Source organism: Erpetoichthys calabaricus, chromosome 15, assembly GCF_900747795.2.
Source record: "Erpetoichthys calabaricus chromosome 15, fErpCal1.3, whole genome shotgun sequence".
NCBI lineage: Eukaryota > Metazoa > Chordata > Cladistia > Polypteriformes > Polypteridae > Erpetoichthys > Erpetoichthys calabaricus.
In genome coordinates this window covers 84,135,212-84,151,851 of record NC_041408.2, presented here as the reverse complement: position 1 = coordinate 84,151,851, position 16,640 = coordinate 84,135,212, and the positions used below count along the sequence as shown (strand labels likewise).

The 16,640-nt window shown below is 45.7% G+C and overlaps 1 protein-coding gene across 4 annotated transcripts in view; it reads left to right on the top strand.

Moving 5' to 3' along the window:
• The window catches only part of adgrb3 (adhesion G protein-coupled receptor B3), an 872,307-nt gene that overhangs the window by 500,284 nt on the left and 355,383 nt on the right, over positions 1-16,640 (top strand). For all 4 annotated transcript variants that reach the window (XM_051919125.1, XM_051919127.1, XM_051919124.1 and 1 more), the window contains 2 exons: positions 15,140-15,286; positions 15,457-15,532. In XM_051919125.1, coding sequence (XP_051775085.1) covers positions 15,140-15,286; positions 15,457-15,532 — 223 coding nt within the window. The remainder of the gene's footprint in view (positions 1-15,139; positions 15,287-15,456; positions 15,533-16,640) is intronic.

The window sequence follows — 16,640 nt, the reverse complement described above, 5'->3', positions numbered from 1 at the left end:
ATAATGACTGCGAACGTTATTGAATCTTTCTCTGTGATTTTTGTGTGACGTCTTTTCCCCTGTTGGGTGAAAATCAGGAGGAAGAATGGAGTCAAGAAACAAGCAAAGGTCAAAATAGTAAGTCAAAAAGAGAAGCCTTCAAAACCGAGTCTTAAACCAAAATCAGAGTCACAAGGCTTGCTTTGCAGACTTTGTCGATTCTCGTAAAGCGTTCGCCTCAGTTGATCGAGCTGCCCTATGAGACATCCTGAGACTTTGCGGGATCCCCTCAAGGTTGCTGGATATCATGGCCGGCCTGTAAATTGGTACTGTGAGTGCTGTGCAGAGTAGAGGCAAAACCTCTGCGTTTTTCCCAGTTGATTCTGGGGTCCGTCAGTTTTCTGATCTGCTCCGACTGCATGGATTGGGTGGTGGGCAGGGTCATGCGGTCCAGCGGCTGTGGGGCATCTGTTGGTGAAGAGAGATTCACTGATCTTGACTTTGCTGTTGATGCTGTGATCTTCATGGAGTCAATGGAGGCTCTGATTGGGGGTCTCGAGAGACCGAGAGAGGAGTCTGAGTGTCTGGACTTGTGAAGGTCCTGATACAAACCAATATCCAGATCTTTAATGACCTCTTAGGCACGGACATCAGCAGTGTGTGTCTGTCTGTGGGGAATGTCGACCTCGTTGAGAGGTTTACTTACCTTGGCAGTGACATTCATGTCTCTGATGACTCTTCATATGAAGTCAGTAGTTTGGGAGAGCATGGGGGGGTGTTATGAGGTCACTGGAAAGGGGTGTGTGGCACTCCAGATATCTCTGCAAAAGGACAAAGGTCCAGGTCTTTAGATTCCTGGTGCTTTCTGTCTTGCTATATGGTTGTGAGACATGGACGCTATCCAGTGACCTGAGATGAAGACTGGACTTGTGTCTCTTCAGAGAATCCTTGGGTACCACTGGTTGACTTTGTGTTACCTATGGAGTCCTGAATGAGGCACATGATCTGCATTGTGAGGGAGCGTCAGTTACGCCACTAGCGGCCAGCTTCTTGTTCTTCTTCTTTCAGCTGCTCCTGTTAGGGGTTGCCACAGCGGATCATCTTCTTCCATATCTTCCTGTCCTTGTCATCTTGCTCTGTCACCCCCATCACCTGCATGTCCTTTCTCACCACATCCATAAACCTCCTCTTAGGTCTTCCTCTGCTCCTCTTCCCTGTCATCTCTATCCTTAGTATCCTTCTCCTAATATACCCAGCATCTCTCCTCTGCACATGTCCAAACCAACGCAATCTCGTCTCTCTGACTTTGTCTCCCAACCATCCCACCTGAGCTGACCGTCTAATGTCCTCATTTCTAATCCTGTCCATCCTCATCACACCCAGTGCAAATCTTAGCATCTTTAACTCTGCCACCTCCAGCTCTGTCTCCTGCTTTCTGGTCAGTGCCACCTTCTCCAGCCCATATAACACAGCTGGTCTCACTACCGTCCTGTAGACCTTCCCTTTCACTCTTGCTGATACCTGTCTGTCACAAATCACTCCTGACACTCTTCTCCACCCATTCCACCCTGCCTGCACTCTCTTCTTCACCTCTCTTCCACAATCCCCATTACTCTGTACTGTTGATCCCAAGTATTTAAACTCCTCCACCTTCTCCAACTCTACTCCCTGCATCCTCACCATTTCACTGACCTCCCTCTCATTCACACACATATTCTGTTGTGGTGGTCCTACTGACCTTCATTCCTCTCCTCTATAGAGCATATCTCCACCTCTCCGGGGTCTCCTCAACCTGCTCCCTACTCTTACTACAACTCACAGTGTCATCAGCAAACATCACAGTCCACACGGACTCCTGTCTAATCTCATCTACGGCCATGTGATGTCATTACCCGAGGGTGATCCGGCTCACAGCACACTCACTGTTGAGGACCCGATTGGCCAGACCAGTCCAAGGGGATGCCCACATAACACCTGGCTGCGGCACATAGACGGTCATTTCTGGATGGTGGGACTGGACTGCGTGTCTGTCTGGGGGGTTGCCAACCAGGATCTCGAGCTGTTTCATCGTGTGTTGGTTGCGCCAACACTCTGTAGTAGTGCGTGCTTCCCAAACTGACCTGACCCGAGAGTCAAAAGGCAAAGCTTCATTTCAATAACCTGTCATCGGGAATATCAAAGAAAATAAAACAATTACCACCTGTCTAACATCGGGTAGGTGCCCCTCATGCCTGACCCGTTGAGGGAGGAGTGGACGCCACAAGACCTCTGTAGGTGTCCTGTGGTCTCTGGTGCCAAGACGTTAGCAGCAGATCCTTTAAATCCTGTAAAGTTGCAAAATGGGGCCTTCATGGATCAGACTTGTTTTTCCAGCACATCCCACAGGTGCTCGATTGGATTGAGATCTGGGGAATCTGGAGGCCAAGTCAACACCTTGAGCTCTCTGCTTTGGTCATCAAACCATTCCTGAACATTTGTGGCAGAGTGCATTACCCTGCTGAAAGGGGCCACTGCCGTCAGGGTATACCATTGGCATGAAGGGATATAAGCGGACCGAAGCAATCTAATCTGGTGGTATGGGCATGACATGAGAAGAGAGGTTAACCTGGATATGAAGTGGACATGGAGAGGATGACCAAAGAGAACTTGGAGAAGAAAACCTGGATATGAAGTGGACATGGAGAGGATGACTAAAGAGAACTTGTGAGAAGGGAGATCTAAGGGGTATCAGTCAAGAAATGGGGGAGGCTGGTCTAATGCAGCGTTCCTACATTAAAGGGTGAAAAGCTTTAAAAGATGAAGAAGAAGAAGAAGAGGAGGAGGAGGACTCTCTGAGGTAAGGTAAAGCACAGGAAGAGCCACCATCAACAGATACACTATAACAGGCGATCTCAGGCACGACAGATGGAGAGAGCAGCGGACCCTCAACTCACTTGGACATGTTGGCTCAGGTGGAACTGAGAATTTAACTAACCAGCGCATCATTGGAGATGTGGGAGGAAAATTCCTGTAGACACAGAGGGAACGCCTTGTACATAATTGTTATTTTTTAATACGTACAGTATTGTTTATTTTAAATAGTATATCATTAAATATATCAAAAGAATTAGATTAATCATTGAAATGTTCAAACATAGTATTGAGGCACTCAGTGTCTCCACCTCTTTTGCAATCTCAGAGTCGTTTTGCTTTATGCATTGAGATGAAGCACCCTGAAGAGTTCATGTCATGCCTGAGCTGTCCTCAGGGGGGCACTTGAGTTCAAAAGAGCGCAGACTGGGCTGGCAGCTTCATTCTTCCTCTACAGTGAATTAACCTTTTAGTGGAAATGGTGACACTCATAATTCTTGCCAACAGTAAGTAAAGCAGAACAGCTAATCAGAGTCGGAGGCATCATGTCCTGCAGCGGCCTGGGTAGAGGAATAAAAACAGAGCTGGTGCGACGTCAGTCTTTGGAAGTGTCAGGAGATACATTTGTTTTGACTGATGTAGGTGTCCCTTACTATTATATAATCCAATGTTAAGTTAACAATCGAACATAACCCTTGAAGATGGCTCACCGATGCAGTGAGTCCACCTGACAGCTTTACTCAAGGACTTTGATAATAAGCTGCTGCTCCTAAATGCATCATAATGGCAGACAGTGGGGACGTGAGTGCTAAGGAGGAGACCTTTGAAACTGCGTATCACCTTTGGTGTAATGCAAGTGATGGTCTTTCTTTTTTTTTATTCTGTATAGAATTATTTTTTATTTTATACTTGGATATTTGTTGCTATTAATACGTTAAGAAATACAGTGCATCCAGAAAGTATTCCCAGCGCATCACTTTTTCCACATTTTGTTATGTTACAGCCTTATTCCAAAATGGATTCAATTCATTTTTTTCCTCAGAATTCTACACACAACACCCCATAATGACAACGTGAAAAAAGTTTACTTGAGATTTTTTGCAAATTTATTAAAAATAAAAAAACTGAGAAATCCCATGTCCATAAGTATTCACAGCCTTTGCTCAATACTTTGTCGATGCACCTTTGGCAGCAATTCCAGCCTCAAGTCTTGTTGAATTTGATGCCACAAGCTTTTTGTGTGTCTGTTTGCTGACTATAACTCTGTCATTCCAAGAAAAGACGCATCACTAACATTTTGTAATAAAAAAAGTTCTACATTTGTCACTTCAACAGATGGCACATCACAAACATTTTTTTTAATATAATTTGATACCCTTTATTAATCCCTTAGGGGAAAATTTTCTTTTCGCATGACCTTTGCAGGTCAGAGCACAGGGTCAGCTATTATACAGCACCTCGGACTAATTTTCAGGTTAAGGGTATTGCTCAAGGGCCAGCCAATGTAAAATCTCTTCTGGCAGTAACAGGAATTGAACCAGCAAGCTTCCAGTTACCAGCGCAGATCTTTAGCCTGAGAGCCACCACTCCACCATTAGGAGTAGGGATATTTGCAAGCCGTTATTTGCAGTAATAAAATGTATTGCACTTGTCATTTCAACAGATGGCACATCTCAAACATTAACACTGCTTTTTACAGATCCTATACCAAATGGTATATTGTATAAAAGAGACATATGCATTACATCTGTCATTCCAACAGGTGGTGCATCACAAACATTTGTAACAATAAAATACATTGCATTTATCATTTGAAGAGGATTCACATATTAAATATTAACACGACTTTTACAAATCCCATACCAAATGGCATTTAACAGAGACATATATATATATATATTGCATTTGTTATTCCAACAGATGGTGCATCACGATCACTTGTAGCAATAAAATCCATTGCATTTGTCATTTCAACAGATGGCACATCTCAAACATTATCAGTGCTTTTCATTTACCCAAAAACAACTCAAGTGAACAGAGAACAGCTAAATATGAGATCTTCAAACTGATGTGTCTTTTGGCGTCCTTGATTTTATCTTCAGTGCAGTCATTATGTTCCACCAAAGAGGATGCTTAGCAGAATAAAACAGAGAAAAAGGACCAAAAGACGGGTCAGACCAAACAACGCAGTCAAAAGGGGAGAAATAAAACTGGGAGGTCGAATTGAATTCAGAAGTCAGTCCAAAAAACATGCAAGTCTTGGCCATGAAAACATTCTGAACAACTGTGAAGCACCGTGAACAATGTTTGTGTCTTTATCCAAAATCTCAGATGTCACGTTCAAAGTGATGCCAGCTTGTGAAGTCTGGTCGTCTCTTCTCTTCTGGACTCTTGTAGACCCAATATGGCTGCCTGTTGTTGCTATAAGTGAGCGAGCACTTAATCAACGGGTAACTCTGCCTACTAATTAAAATCTTTTCTCGTCTCTGTTGTTAAACTCAGCATGCATGTTTAAAATTAGCCTCGAGTGTCTTACTTCATGAAGGTGTCTTGGCAGGTTTTACTTCAGCGTATTCCCGTGCCTTCTGCGTTTTTGCCAGGGCAAGGTGCTGGGGCAGAGTGGTGGCTCTGAGGTTAGGGATTTGCACTGGTAATTGAACGGTTGTCGGTTCAAATCCTGTAAATGCCAAAAGTGACTCTACTTCGATTGGGCACTTGAGCGAGGCCCTTAACCTGCACTCTCTCCGTCCTGGGTATGACGTTACTTCGCATCCAGCCCTGCATGTAGGCCCTCCAACCTGCAGGGAAAAACCTGGCACTCCAGCCACCATATAAAAAACCTCCCATTGGTTCCATTCCATCTGAACTGGTGTGGTGCTGAGGTGTCACCTGTCTGTCGCATGGCTGCACTCGGGTCCTAATCTGCGATCCTCAGTTGGTTTGTCGTGTGGTGGGTGCGGCAATGCGCCATATCAGCGCCTGCTTCTAACCTCAGGGTGCTTATTCTGTGGTTAAAGACGTGTCTACTGGTGCGTCGACAGTGGATTCACTTTCTGCACTTTCCATTTGAAGTGGATGCATTTGCCATCTTTGCCCATCAATCTACACTCAGTGACCCAAAACGCCAAAGTGAAGATGTGCTTTCAGAAACAACAACAGCAACATTTATGTCTGCAGCACATTTTTATACAAATGATGAAGCCTAGCAGGATGTCAAAGAAGTGGTTACTTGTGAAGAAAAACAAATAGAAATTAGTTAAGGAGAATGATACATAAATGCAATACAATGCAATTTATTTGTGTTTAGCTCAAAATCACACAAGAAGTGCCGCAGTGGGCTTTAACAGGCCCTGCCTCTTGACAGCCCCCCAGCCTCGACTCTCTAAGAAGATGAGGAAAAACTCCCAAAAAACCCTTGTAGGGAAAAAATGGAACAAAACCTCGGGAAAGGCGGATCAAAGAGAGACCCCTTTCTAGGTAGGCTGAGTGTGCAGTGAGCGTCAAAGAGAAGGGGGGTCAATACAGTACAATACACAGAACAGAACAGAAGTCACCCTCAATACAATATAATAGTACAATAGAAATATTACAAGTACGGAGCAGGATTCAATAGTAGATCCATCCATCCATTATCCAACCCGCTATATCCTAACCCTGAAAGTTACACCCTGAAAGTAGGTCCAGGAATTAAAGGCCCGTTTTAGGGGGTACTCACACTGGCAATTCGTTCTGTGTTCAGGCACATTTGTATGCATGTGACCCCCCCCCCCCCCCCAAAGTCTAGTTCGTTTGACTAATGTGATCTCTCCATGCTGGTGCCCGCTTGGAACAGTTGTGCCCGAGCATCGTTCTGTAGCATTCGAGAACAGTGTGATCGCCCAAGCACGGAAAACAGGCATGACGCCAATGATGCGACAAGTCCATCCATTATCCATCCTGCTATATCCTAACTACAGGGTGTTGTTTACAAGTGCTCAGGTCAGGGTGGCACATCTTCTTCTGCCAGCTTGCAGTTTGTCACGGACAACAAACAGGAAGCAGAGGAGGAGTCAGGTGGCCTCCTGGGGGGGGGGGGGGGGGGGGGGGGGGGGGGGGGGGGGGGAGACGGGGGTGGGGATAGAGACAGAGAGAGGGAGAGAGAGAAAGGGAGAGATAGAGAGAGAGGGGGATAGAGACAGGGAGAGGGATAGAGAGAGAAAGGGAGAGAGAGAGAGAGAGAAGGGGAGAGAGGGATATATATATATATATATAGAAAGAGAGAGAGAGGGAGAGACAGAGAGATGGTGTTAGCGATGGCGCCCTCTGTCGCCCTGAGGTGGTACTACATACCTTAGTGTTGCTGGCGAGCTACCGGTAACTCGCAACCCCTTTCCAAGTAGCTCACCAAAGGGTTAATGAGTCAGTCAATCAGTCATCTTCCAACCCGCTATATTCTAACTACAGGGTCATGGGGGGGGGGGGGGGGGGTAGGTTCTGCTGGAGCCAATCCCAGCCAACACAGGGCACAAGGCAGGAAACAAACCCCGGACAGGGTGCCAGCCCACCGCAGGGCGCACAAACACACACACACACTAGGGACAATTTGGAATCGCCAATGCACCTAACCTGCATGTCTTTGGACTGTGGGAGGAAACCCACGCAGGGAGGACCCGGTAAGCAAACCTCGGGTCTCCTAACTGCAAGGCAGCAGCGCTACCCACTGTGCCACCACGCTGCCTTAACACTAGATGATATCCCATAATACGATTTGGATTTGTTCAGAGTCCTGGAGACCTCTGCCATCAAGCTGCTTCCCCCTATTGGCCATTCCACAGCTGAGTCAGCGCAGGGCCAGCCAATCCAATGGAAGGACCCCTGTACCCCATGATTCCTGCGATCCTCCATCACAGATGACTTTACTTTAGGCAGGCAAAACAACTTGGCAGGTGGGCCGTGGCACCAAGTGCCACATTTGAGTACCGAGAAGAGAAACAGAGTAGGTGAGGGCTAGTAACAAATTACAACGATCATGTTACTTATGTTTTAGTGCTAATGACTAACAACAGAGATGCAGTCTGCACAGTTAATCAGCAGCTCTAGTCAGGGTGTGCTAAACTGAAGTAGTGAGATTTGAAAGCTGAGACCGAAGGGGCATCTCTTAAAGCAGTCATATAGTAGCATATAGTATACCAGAATAAATAATGCACACTTACACAAGAGGGCGGCACGGTGGCACATTGGTGGCACTGCTGCCTCACAGTAAGGAGACCAGGGTTTGCGTCCCCATGTGGAGTTTTCAGGGTCTCCCTGTGTCAGTGTGGGTTTCCATTGGGGGCTCTGTTTTCCTCCCACCATTCAAAGATTTGCCAGTTAGGTGAACTGGCGATGCCACTGTCAATTGGCTCAGTTGTGTCGTGGAGTGGGTATCACTTTAGATTAGGTGTCTCTAATTACGCTGTGCTTGCCATGTAATTACCTGTGTAATTACAGACTCACCTTCTGTTAAACACAATGTAATGTCACCAGAGGGCGCTCCAGCCGCACCAAACCCCAACACAGACAGACGCAGATGCAAGTTTAGCCACACAACACGGGTTTATGGCTGTGGGCACAGTGCTTTTGTGTCATTTCCCATGGCACGGCACAGTACAAGCACCAATAACACAATACGCAGTCCTTCCTTTTTCCATTTCTTTTCCTTGTTCCGCCTACACTCCTCCTCCTCCACTTCTGGCAAGCTTCATCCCTCTTCCCTCCTGACTCAGGCCTTTTATAGGACCCCCCCATGACCTCGGAGCTGGAAGTACTGCCACACAGGGCTCAGCAGTACCTGCAGCACCCCCTGGCGGCGCCCACAGAACCCAAGAGGGCTGTGCCAAACTCGAAGTCCCGTGGAGTGCTGTGGGAGTCTGAGGCACCGCTACAACCCAGGGGAGGTACGGCTGTGCCCCGGGACTTCCAGAACAGAGGCGTCCCGGCTGGGTAAGGGTGCCACAGCACTCAATTGTATTTGTTATTCCACAATTAATATACATTCATACTTAATAAAAATTGTAAAATGAGAATTACAATTGAGTGCTTAATTATAGCGTTATACCGTATTACACATTAAGTACAAGGTAATAACATGCAGGTAATTACATAGTTGTAAGTACAGCATAATTAGTGACACCTAATCTAAAGTGTCTGTGTGTTGACCCTGTGATAGACTGGCATCCTGTCCAGGGTTTGTTCCTGCCTTGCGCCCTATGCTGGCTGGGATTGGCTCCAGCAGCCCCCTGTGCAGGACTAAGCGAGTTAGACAAGGACTGACAGACTGTAAGTATGTCATTGTACCTTAAAGTCTTTAAATGATGTCTCAATGTGACGTCCATCGAGGGACAGAAATGTTTTTGCCGTGATGGTGCGGGTCGGCTCCACATGCCCAGTTGCTCTGGGGAGCCTCTTGAACCCGCTGCCACCCAATAGCGTCCCCGAGCAGATGAGGACACAACACTCAAAGCAAAGGGGTAGGTGCAGAAGTGCTCCCGCGCTTAAATTAACAACAGTGTTCAAAAAGTTCAGTAAATAAATAAATAATCCATAAACACAGTGGAGGATTTCCCTTAAAGATAGGGTGAGAAGCTCAGTCATCCGGGAGGGGCTCAGAGTAGAGCCGCTGCTCCTCCGCATCGAGAGGAGTCAGATGAGGTGGCTCGGGCATCTGATCAGGATGCCTCCCTGGTGAGGTGTTCCGGGCACGTCTAACCGGGAGGAGGCCCCGGGGAAGACCCAGGACACGCTGGAGGGACTGTGTCTCTCGACTGGCCTGGGAACGCCTTGGGATTCTCCCGGAAGAGCTAGAAGAAGTGGCCGGGGAGAGGGAAGTCTGGGCATCTCTGCTCAAGCTGCTGCCCCCGCGACCCGACCTCGGATAAGCGGGAGACAATGGATGGATGGATGGATAAACACAGTGGAAAGTGGAGGTTAAAAAGAAACAAATAAATAATCCATTAAAACGAGGTGACAAACCCAGGCAGGAAGCTGTCCTTCGCAGCTCTGAGCGTCTCAGGTGACAACTGGAGACTCTCTGTGTCTTTCCCTGATTGGGCCCCGCAGGACCACCTTTTATTCTGGCCTGTGTCCCCACCGCTGCCAATCCCAATGCCCTCTACAGGGAGCCCCCCCAGTCCTGCTCCGCTCGTACCGCTGCCAATCGCTGGCTGCTCCCCCTGAGCACAACACACAGAGTGGTCCCCCAGTCCCCTCCTAAGGAGTACATTTTCTTTTCTTTAACGGCACCTCAATGACTTTCTCACTGGCTTTGTTGTAAGAAAAGCATCTTCTCCCAGTCCCGCGGTCGGTCTGCTGTACATACGGAGCTCATTTGTGAAGCCTGAGATTAGCACATTAGGAGGCTTCTGGATTGTTCTGGCCAAGTCTCTTCTCCTAAAGTGGGCCTTGAAATGATTAACATGCCGTGATTTGGGGGTCCATTCTGTTTATTCTTGTATTGTTCTTGGACTTTAGTGTGCAAGCGCAGGCTCATTCCATTAACGGTGTGCTACAAAGCGCCTCTGGGTGGTCTTTCCTGCCTACTGCTATCAGGCAATTCAATGCTTCCTCCTGACGTCCCAAACTAAATGTTTGTATTCTTTAAATTCTTTTTGCCGTTTCTGCACAATATATATTTATGTATTTATTTTTCTTGCTTTTGATTGATTGCATTGTTTGTCCTGTTAGCTCGTATCTTCAGTTTTTATGTTTCTGCTGCTGCACCTAAATTTTCCAATAGGATTAATAAAATGTGTCTAATCTATTTTACATCTAATCTAATAACCTCACAGAGGATACGTATTGTTGTACAGTAAAGGCCCCATCAGTCGGCCACGTTTTGTTATCTGACGCCTAGGAAGTCCTCCATCTTGGCATCTGAGTGCCCGTTGCTCTCACGCACCATTTTTGTCAGAGCCCAGTCCACTGTCTTCACGTCCTAGCAGAGCTCTGACACCGACACGCCAGCCTCCATGAATAATTTATCTGGCGTTCACACAGCAGTTGCCCTCCCTAGCAGGTCTTGCATGTTGTAACACTTTTCGCCAAATGTTCGCTGTTATCCCCGGCTCTTAGAAGTCATTTACATTCCCATCCAAAAGGCCCTGCTGTTATAAGGATGGCTGCTTTATGTGACACTGAGCGATTCAAACGGCGTGACTCCGGAAAATAAAAATATACAAAAGGCAGCCTCCATTTGTTGGAGAGCATCGCAAAGGGAAATGAGCTCTTCTGGTTAAAGCCATTTCCGAGTTTTTACAGGAGGCAAGCTCAGGAATGAATTTCAAATCCACATTGCCGTATTTTATTTCACGTTTTAAAATTGTGTTCAGAGTCCGTCTGCTGATTTAAGTCTTTACTGAAGAGTTCACTCAAGCAACCCATCCATCCATTTTCCAAACCGCTGAATCCGAATACAGGGTCACGGGGGTCTGCCGGAGCCAATCCCAGCCCACACAGGGCACAAGGCAGGAACCAATCCTGGGCAGGGTGCCAAACGACCGCAGACTCAAGCAACCCCTCGAGGAATTCTGACATCCGTTTACTGGTCCCATCCGAAGGATTATGGGTGGGCCAGAGACCCTCAGCAATCCTGGGAGGGACGCCTCCTGACGCTCAGCCAGAGTCAGTCCTGACGAAGGCTTTAAACCGGACACACAGTGGACTCTGAAAGTCTTCAGACCCCTTCACTTTCTGCACACGTTACGGTGTTCTAGATTTAACTCTTTCAGGGCTGATGTCGACTTTTGTCAAAAGGAGGAGTTGACGATAGTAACCAACTGTCAACTGTGACAAAACCAACCGTTATGTTCTAGTTGGTGTCTTGTTGCTAGGAAGAAAGTTAGCTTCGTTGGTTTTGACCGAGATTTCCAGCACTCCTATGAGCAGAAAGGCACAAACAACGGCAAAAATGGCCCTGACGCCTGGCGAGAGATCCAAGTGGATGTGTAAAGCAGAACGCTCCGGGGACGACGTTTTGACTGTTCTCTCTGAACTGGACTATGACTTGTCAGACTCTGATTTTGATACAAGCGATCGAAGACGATTGTGAGGTTCCGGCTTCAGCTGATTGGTCCCCAGCTATTCGTGGTGCTGAACAGGTTCAAGTAGCTGACACAGCCTATGGCACAGTTCGCCTGGGAAGACTGCCACTTAACAATGACAAGAGGTACAAACCAGACTGCAATGCACTGTGACAGTGACCGCTGCTGCTGCCCCAGCCACGCAACGACAGCCTGGCAGCAAGCCTGCCGCACATTCTTGGCAAACTGGCAGCCACGTTGTATGTTGATGTCTGTGTGATGCAATTGCTTTTCATAAAACTACGTTTTTTGGAAAAAATATTCAGCCCTCAAAGAGATAACTTGAAATAGACTTACTATTTGTGGCCATCAGTTTATACAGGGTGTCCCACTCGGGAGTACAACTTTAAAAATGCAAATTACTCGCGAACGCGTGAACGTAAAGGCGAGCTGTAAGAACTGAACATAATATTCCATATTTAGTGGAAAACAAGTCCACATTACAAAAAGGTGCTGAAAATGTCCTCCTCCAACGTCCGCGCACAAGGAAACGCGACGCTCCATATTTGAGAATGTCCTCTGCAACATGTCACTGTCGATGGAAACAATTTCACGCTCGATGTTTGCTTTCAGTTGTTCGATCGTCCTGGGTTTGCTTGCATAAACCTTGCCCTTTAAATATCCCCATAGAAATAAATCTGGGGGAGTTAAATCGGGCGATCAAGGTGGCCACAAACCTTTCGAGATCACCCTGTCTCCAAAAAAACGATCGGATCTCTTCCATACTGGCATGAGAGGTATGGCACGTTGCCCCGTCCTGCTGCCCTGTAGCGGCGCCCGCTATAGTGCCCGCCTCTTTATGACACAGAATAGTGGTGCAGTGGTAGTGCTGCTGCTTTGCAGTAAGGAGACTGTGGAAGATTGTGGGTTTGCTTCCCGGTTCCTCCCTGTGTGGATAGTGCTTTGAGTACTGAGAAAAGCGCTATATAAATGTAATGAATTATTATTATTATTATGATTAAATAAGGAATATTTTGAACCTTGTTGCATGATGATACATGCACGCGTTGCAGAGTAATTCGCATTTTTAATGTTGTACTCCCGAGTGGGACACCCTGTACTTAAAAACTCTTAACGACAAAGTGAAAACAGGTTGAAAAATGTATTAAAAATCAAAATCTCTCTTGTGTATGTATTTGAGATATACAGTACTGTGCAAAAGTTTTAGGCAGGTGTGAAAAAATGCTGTAAACAAAGAATGCTTTCAGAAATATAAATAATGATTGTTTATTGTTATCAATTTACAAAATACAAAGTGAGCGAACAAAAGAAAAATCAAATCAATATTTGGTGTTGCTACCTTTTGCCTTCAATTGCATCAATTCTTATAGGTCCACTTGCACAAAGTCAGGGATTTTGTAGGATTCTAGTCAGGTGTCTGATCAACCAATTCTACCAAACAGGTGCTAATGATCATCAATGTCACACGTAGGTTGAAACACAGTCATTAACTGAAACAAACAGCTGTGTAGGAGGCTTCAAACTGGGTGAGGAACAGCCAAACTCTGCTACCAAGGTGAGGTTGTGGAAGACAGTTTCATGTCATGGCAAGATTGAGCACAGCAACAAGACACAAGGTAGTTCTACTGCATCAGCAAGGTCTCTCCCAGACAAAGATTTCAAAGCAGACTGGGGTTTCAAGATGTGCTGTTCAAGCTCTTTTGAAGAAGCACAAAGAAACGGGCAACGTTGAGGATCGTAGATGCAGTGGTCAGCCAAGGAAACTTAGTGCAGCAGATGAAAGACACATCAAGCTTATTACCCTTCGAAATCGGAAGATGTCCAGCAGTGCCATCAGCTCAGAACTGGCAGAAACCAGTGGGACCCAGGTACACCCATCTACTGTCCGGAGAAGTTTGGCCAGAAGTGGTCTTCATGGAAGAGTTGCAGCCAAAAAGCCATACCTCCGACGTGGAAACAAGGCCAAGCGACTCAAGTATGCATGAAAACATAGGAACTGGGGTGCAGAAAAATGACAGCAGGTGCTCTGGACTGATGAGTCAAAATTTGAAATATTTGGCTGTAGCAGAAGGCAGTTTGTTTGTCGAAGGGCTGGAGAGCGGTACAATAATGAGTGTCTGCAGGCAACAGTGAAGCATGGTGGAGGTTCCTTGAACATTTGGGGCTGCATTTCTGCAAATGGAGTTGGAGATTTGGTCAGGATTAATGGTGTTTTCAATGCTGAGAAATACAGGCAGATACTTATCCATCATGCAATACCATCAGGGAGGCGTATGATTGGCCCCAAATTTATTCTGCAGCAGGACAACGACCCCAAACATACAGCCAAAGTCATTAAGAACTATCTTCAGCGTAAAGAAGAACAAGAAGTCCTGGAAGTGATGGTATGGCCCCCACAGAGCCCTGATCTCAACATCATCGAGTGTGTCTGGGATTACATGAGAGACAGAAGGATGTGAGGAAGCCTACATCCACAGAAGATCTGTGGTTAATTCTCCAAGATGTTTGGAACAACCTACCAGCCGAGTTCCTTCAGAAACTGTGTGCAAGTGTACCTAGAAGAATTGATGCTGTTTTGAAGGCAAAGGGTGGTCACACCAAATATTGATTTGATTTCGATTTCTCTTTTGTTCATTCACTGCATTGTGTTGATTGATGGACACACCTGTCTATGAAGTTCAAGGCTTGACGAGCTCATTCAACCAATTTGGTGTTGTAAGTAATCAGCATTGAGCAGTGACAGGCATTCAAATCAGCACAATGACAAGGGACCCACATTTGTGCACAGCCAGTTTTTCACATTTGACAACTAAATACTGTGTCACTAAAAATCTTTGTTCGGAAAACACCGCAGTACTCAGATGTTCCTAGGAAATGAAGGCCATGCCACTGTTATCTTTATTGTTGAAAGGAGAGTCAATTATTATGCAGACTGAGAGGGGCTCCCAAACCTTTTCATATAACTGTATATGTTAATACTTACATTCATTCATGTATCCGTAATTAAAAAAGAGAAAAGTCATGCCAAATGACACCTTTTATTGGCTAACTAAAAAGATTACAAATAATCTTAGCTAGCCAATAAAAGGTGTCATTTTGCTTGACTTTTCTCTACATTCATAATGGCTAACACGGTACAACACCCTAGTACTACGTAATTAAAAAGAAATACAGACAGCGTTTGTTTTATTTTTGGTTTTTTTTTCGGTTCTGTCTGACCTCACTCCCCTTGTTGTCCTCTTTTTCATTCACAGTGGCCAGCATTCAGAAACTTCCAGCCTCCTCCGTTCTGACAGACATCAACTTCCCCATGAAAGGCAGGAAAGGCATGGTTGACTGGGCCAGAAACTCCGAAGACCGAGTGGTTATTCCTAAAGGGATTTTCACTCCAGCATCAACAGGTAATTTTCTTTCCAGAGCGTTTTTAGTAAGTCCCCTGGCCGAATTTAAAGCCATGTGCTCCGTGAAAAGAAACCTCCCTTCGGGATTCAGCCGCTGCTTTCAAATGTTTAACTCCTCAGGTTCCCTAAGCGTCTTTCATGGCCTTTTTTTTTTGTTTTACTTTTTACAGAACTGGATGAATCCACCGTCTTTATTCTTGGAACTGTGCTGTACAAAAATCTGGGCCTGATTCTGCCATCGCCAAGGTAATTTGCTGTATATTTTCTACACTAACAAAAAGGAGCGATGAACAATAGAGCATTTAGAACATTAGCATCACTTTGACAAGAGCAGGCCATTCAGCACAAAAGGCTTGTCAATCCTCTCCACCTAATGTCTCCAAAATAACATCAAGTCAAGTTTTGAAGGGTCCTTAAAGTTCATCCTCTCTGTCACAATTCTTTGTCATTTATTCCGTGTGTCTGCGGTTCTCTGTGTGACCCTTAACAAGTTTTCTTCTGTGTCCCCATATATTGCTGGTAGAATTCATTTTAGAGCAGGGATCTCCAACTCCGGTCCTGGAGGGCCCCAGTGGCTGCAGATTTTCATTCTAACCCTTCTCTTAATTGGTGACCTGTTTTTGCTGCTAATTAACTCCTTTTCCATTCATTTTAATTGACTTGCATTTTAAGATTTGTTCCCCAGAATTTCTTCATCGTTCCTCTGAATTTCTTCATTTCTATTCTTAAATGGCACCCAAATAGAAATGAAATGTGAAGTGAGGGAGCCAACAGAAGACCAACAAAGTCAGGGCCTCAAACTCCAACCAGTTGCTTCATTAGGTGCCGATTCTTGTCGTTAATTAATCTCGTTCTTTAATTCTATGGCCTATTGCTGCTCTGATTGTGCAATTGCAGACATTTACGAAATTGCGGATTTTCTCTTTTCTAAGAGTGGTGATTTTTGCTGGTTACGTGCCATGTAAGTTACATGATGCTGTAGGTCAAAGCTTTCATCACTGGCGCCCGGCTTCACACATCCCAGATTTGTATTCCTTACTGAATCATTTCAACTTCTAGTTAAAGTGAGGGCTGAGGACTTTAAATTTGAGTAAGGACTTTATGAAATATTTATTTTGATCACAATTTGGTTTGCTCTTCAAGTTTTGGCACTTAATTCTGAAAATTCTTCGGGCAATTTCTGGCAATATCTACTGACTTAGGTTCCACTTCGCTCTTTTGGAGTTTGTCCATCATCTGGTCCAGCATCTAAAACGAGAGAAACCCAAAAAATGTGAAAAGCACATTGTGGAGATGGAACACAAACGGATCACACCCACAAATAAAGCACAGCCCGGGCCTGACCATTTTGGGC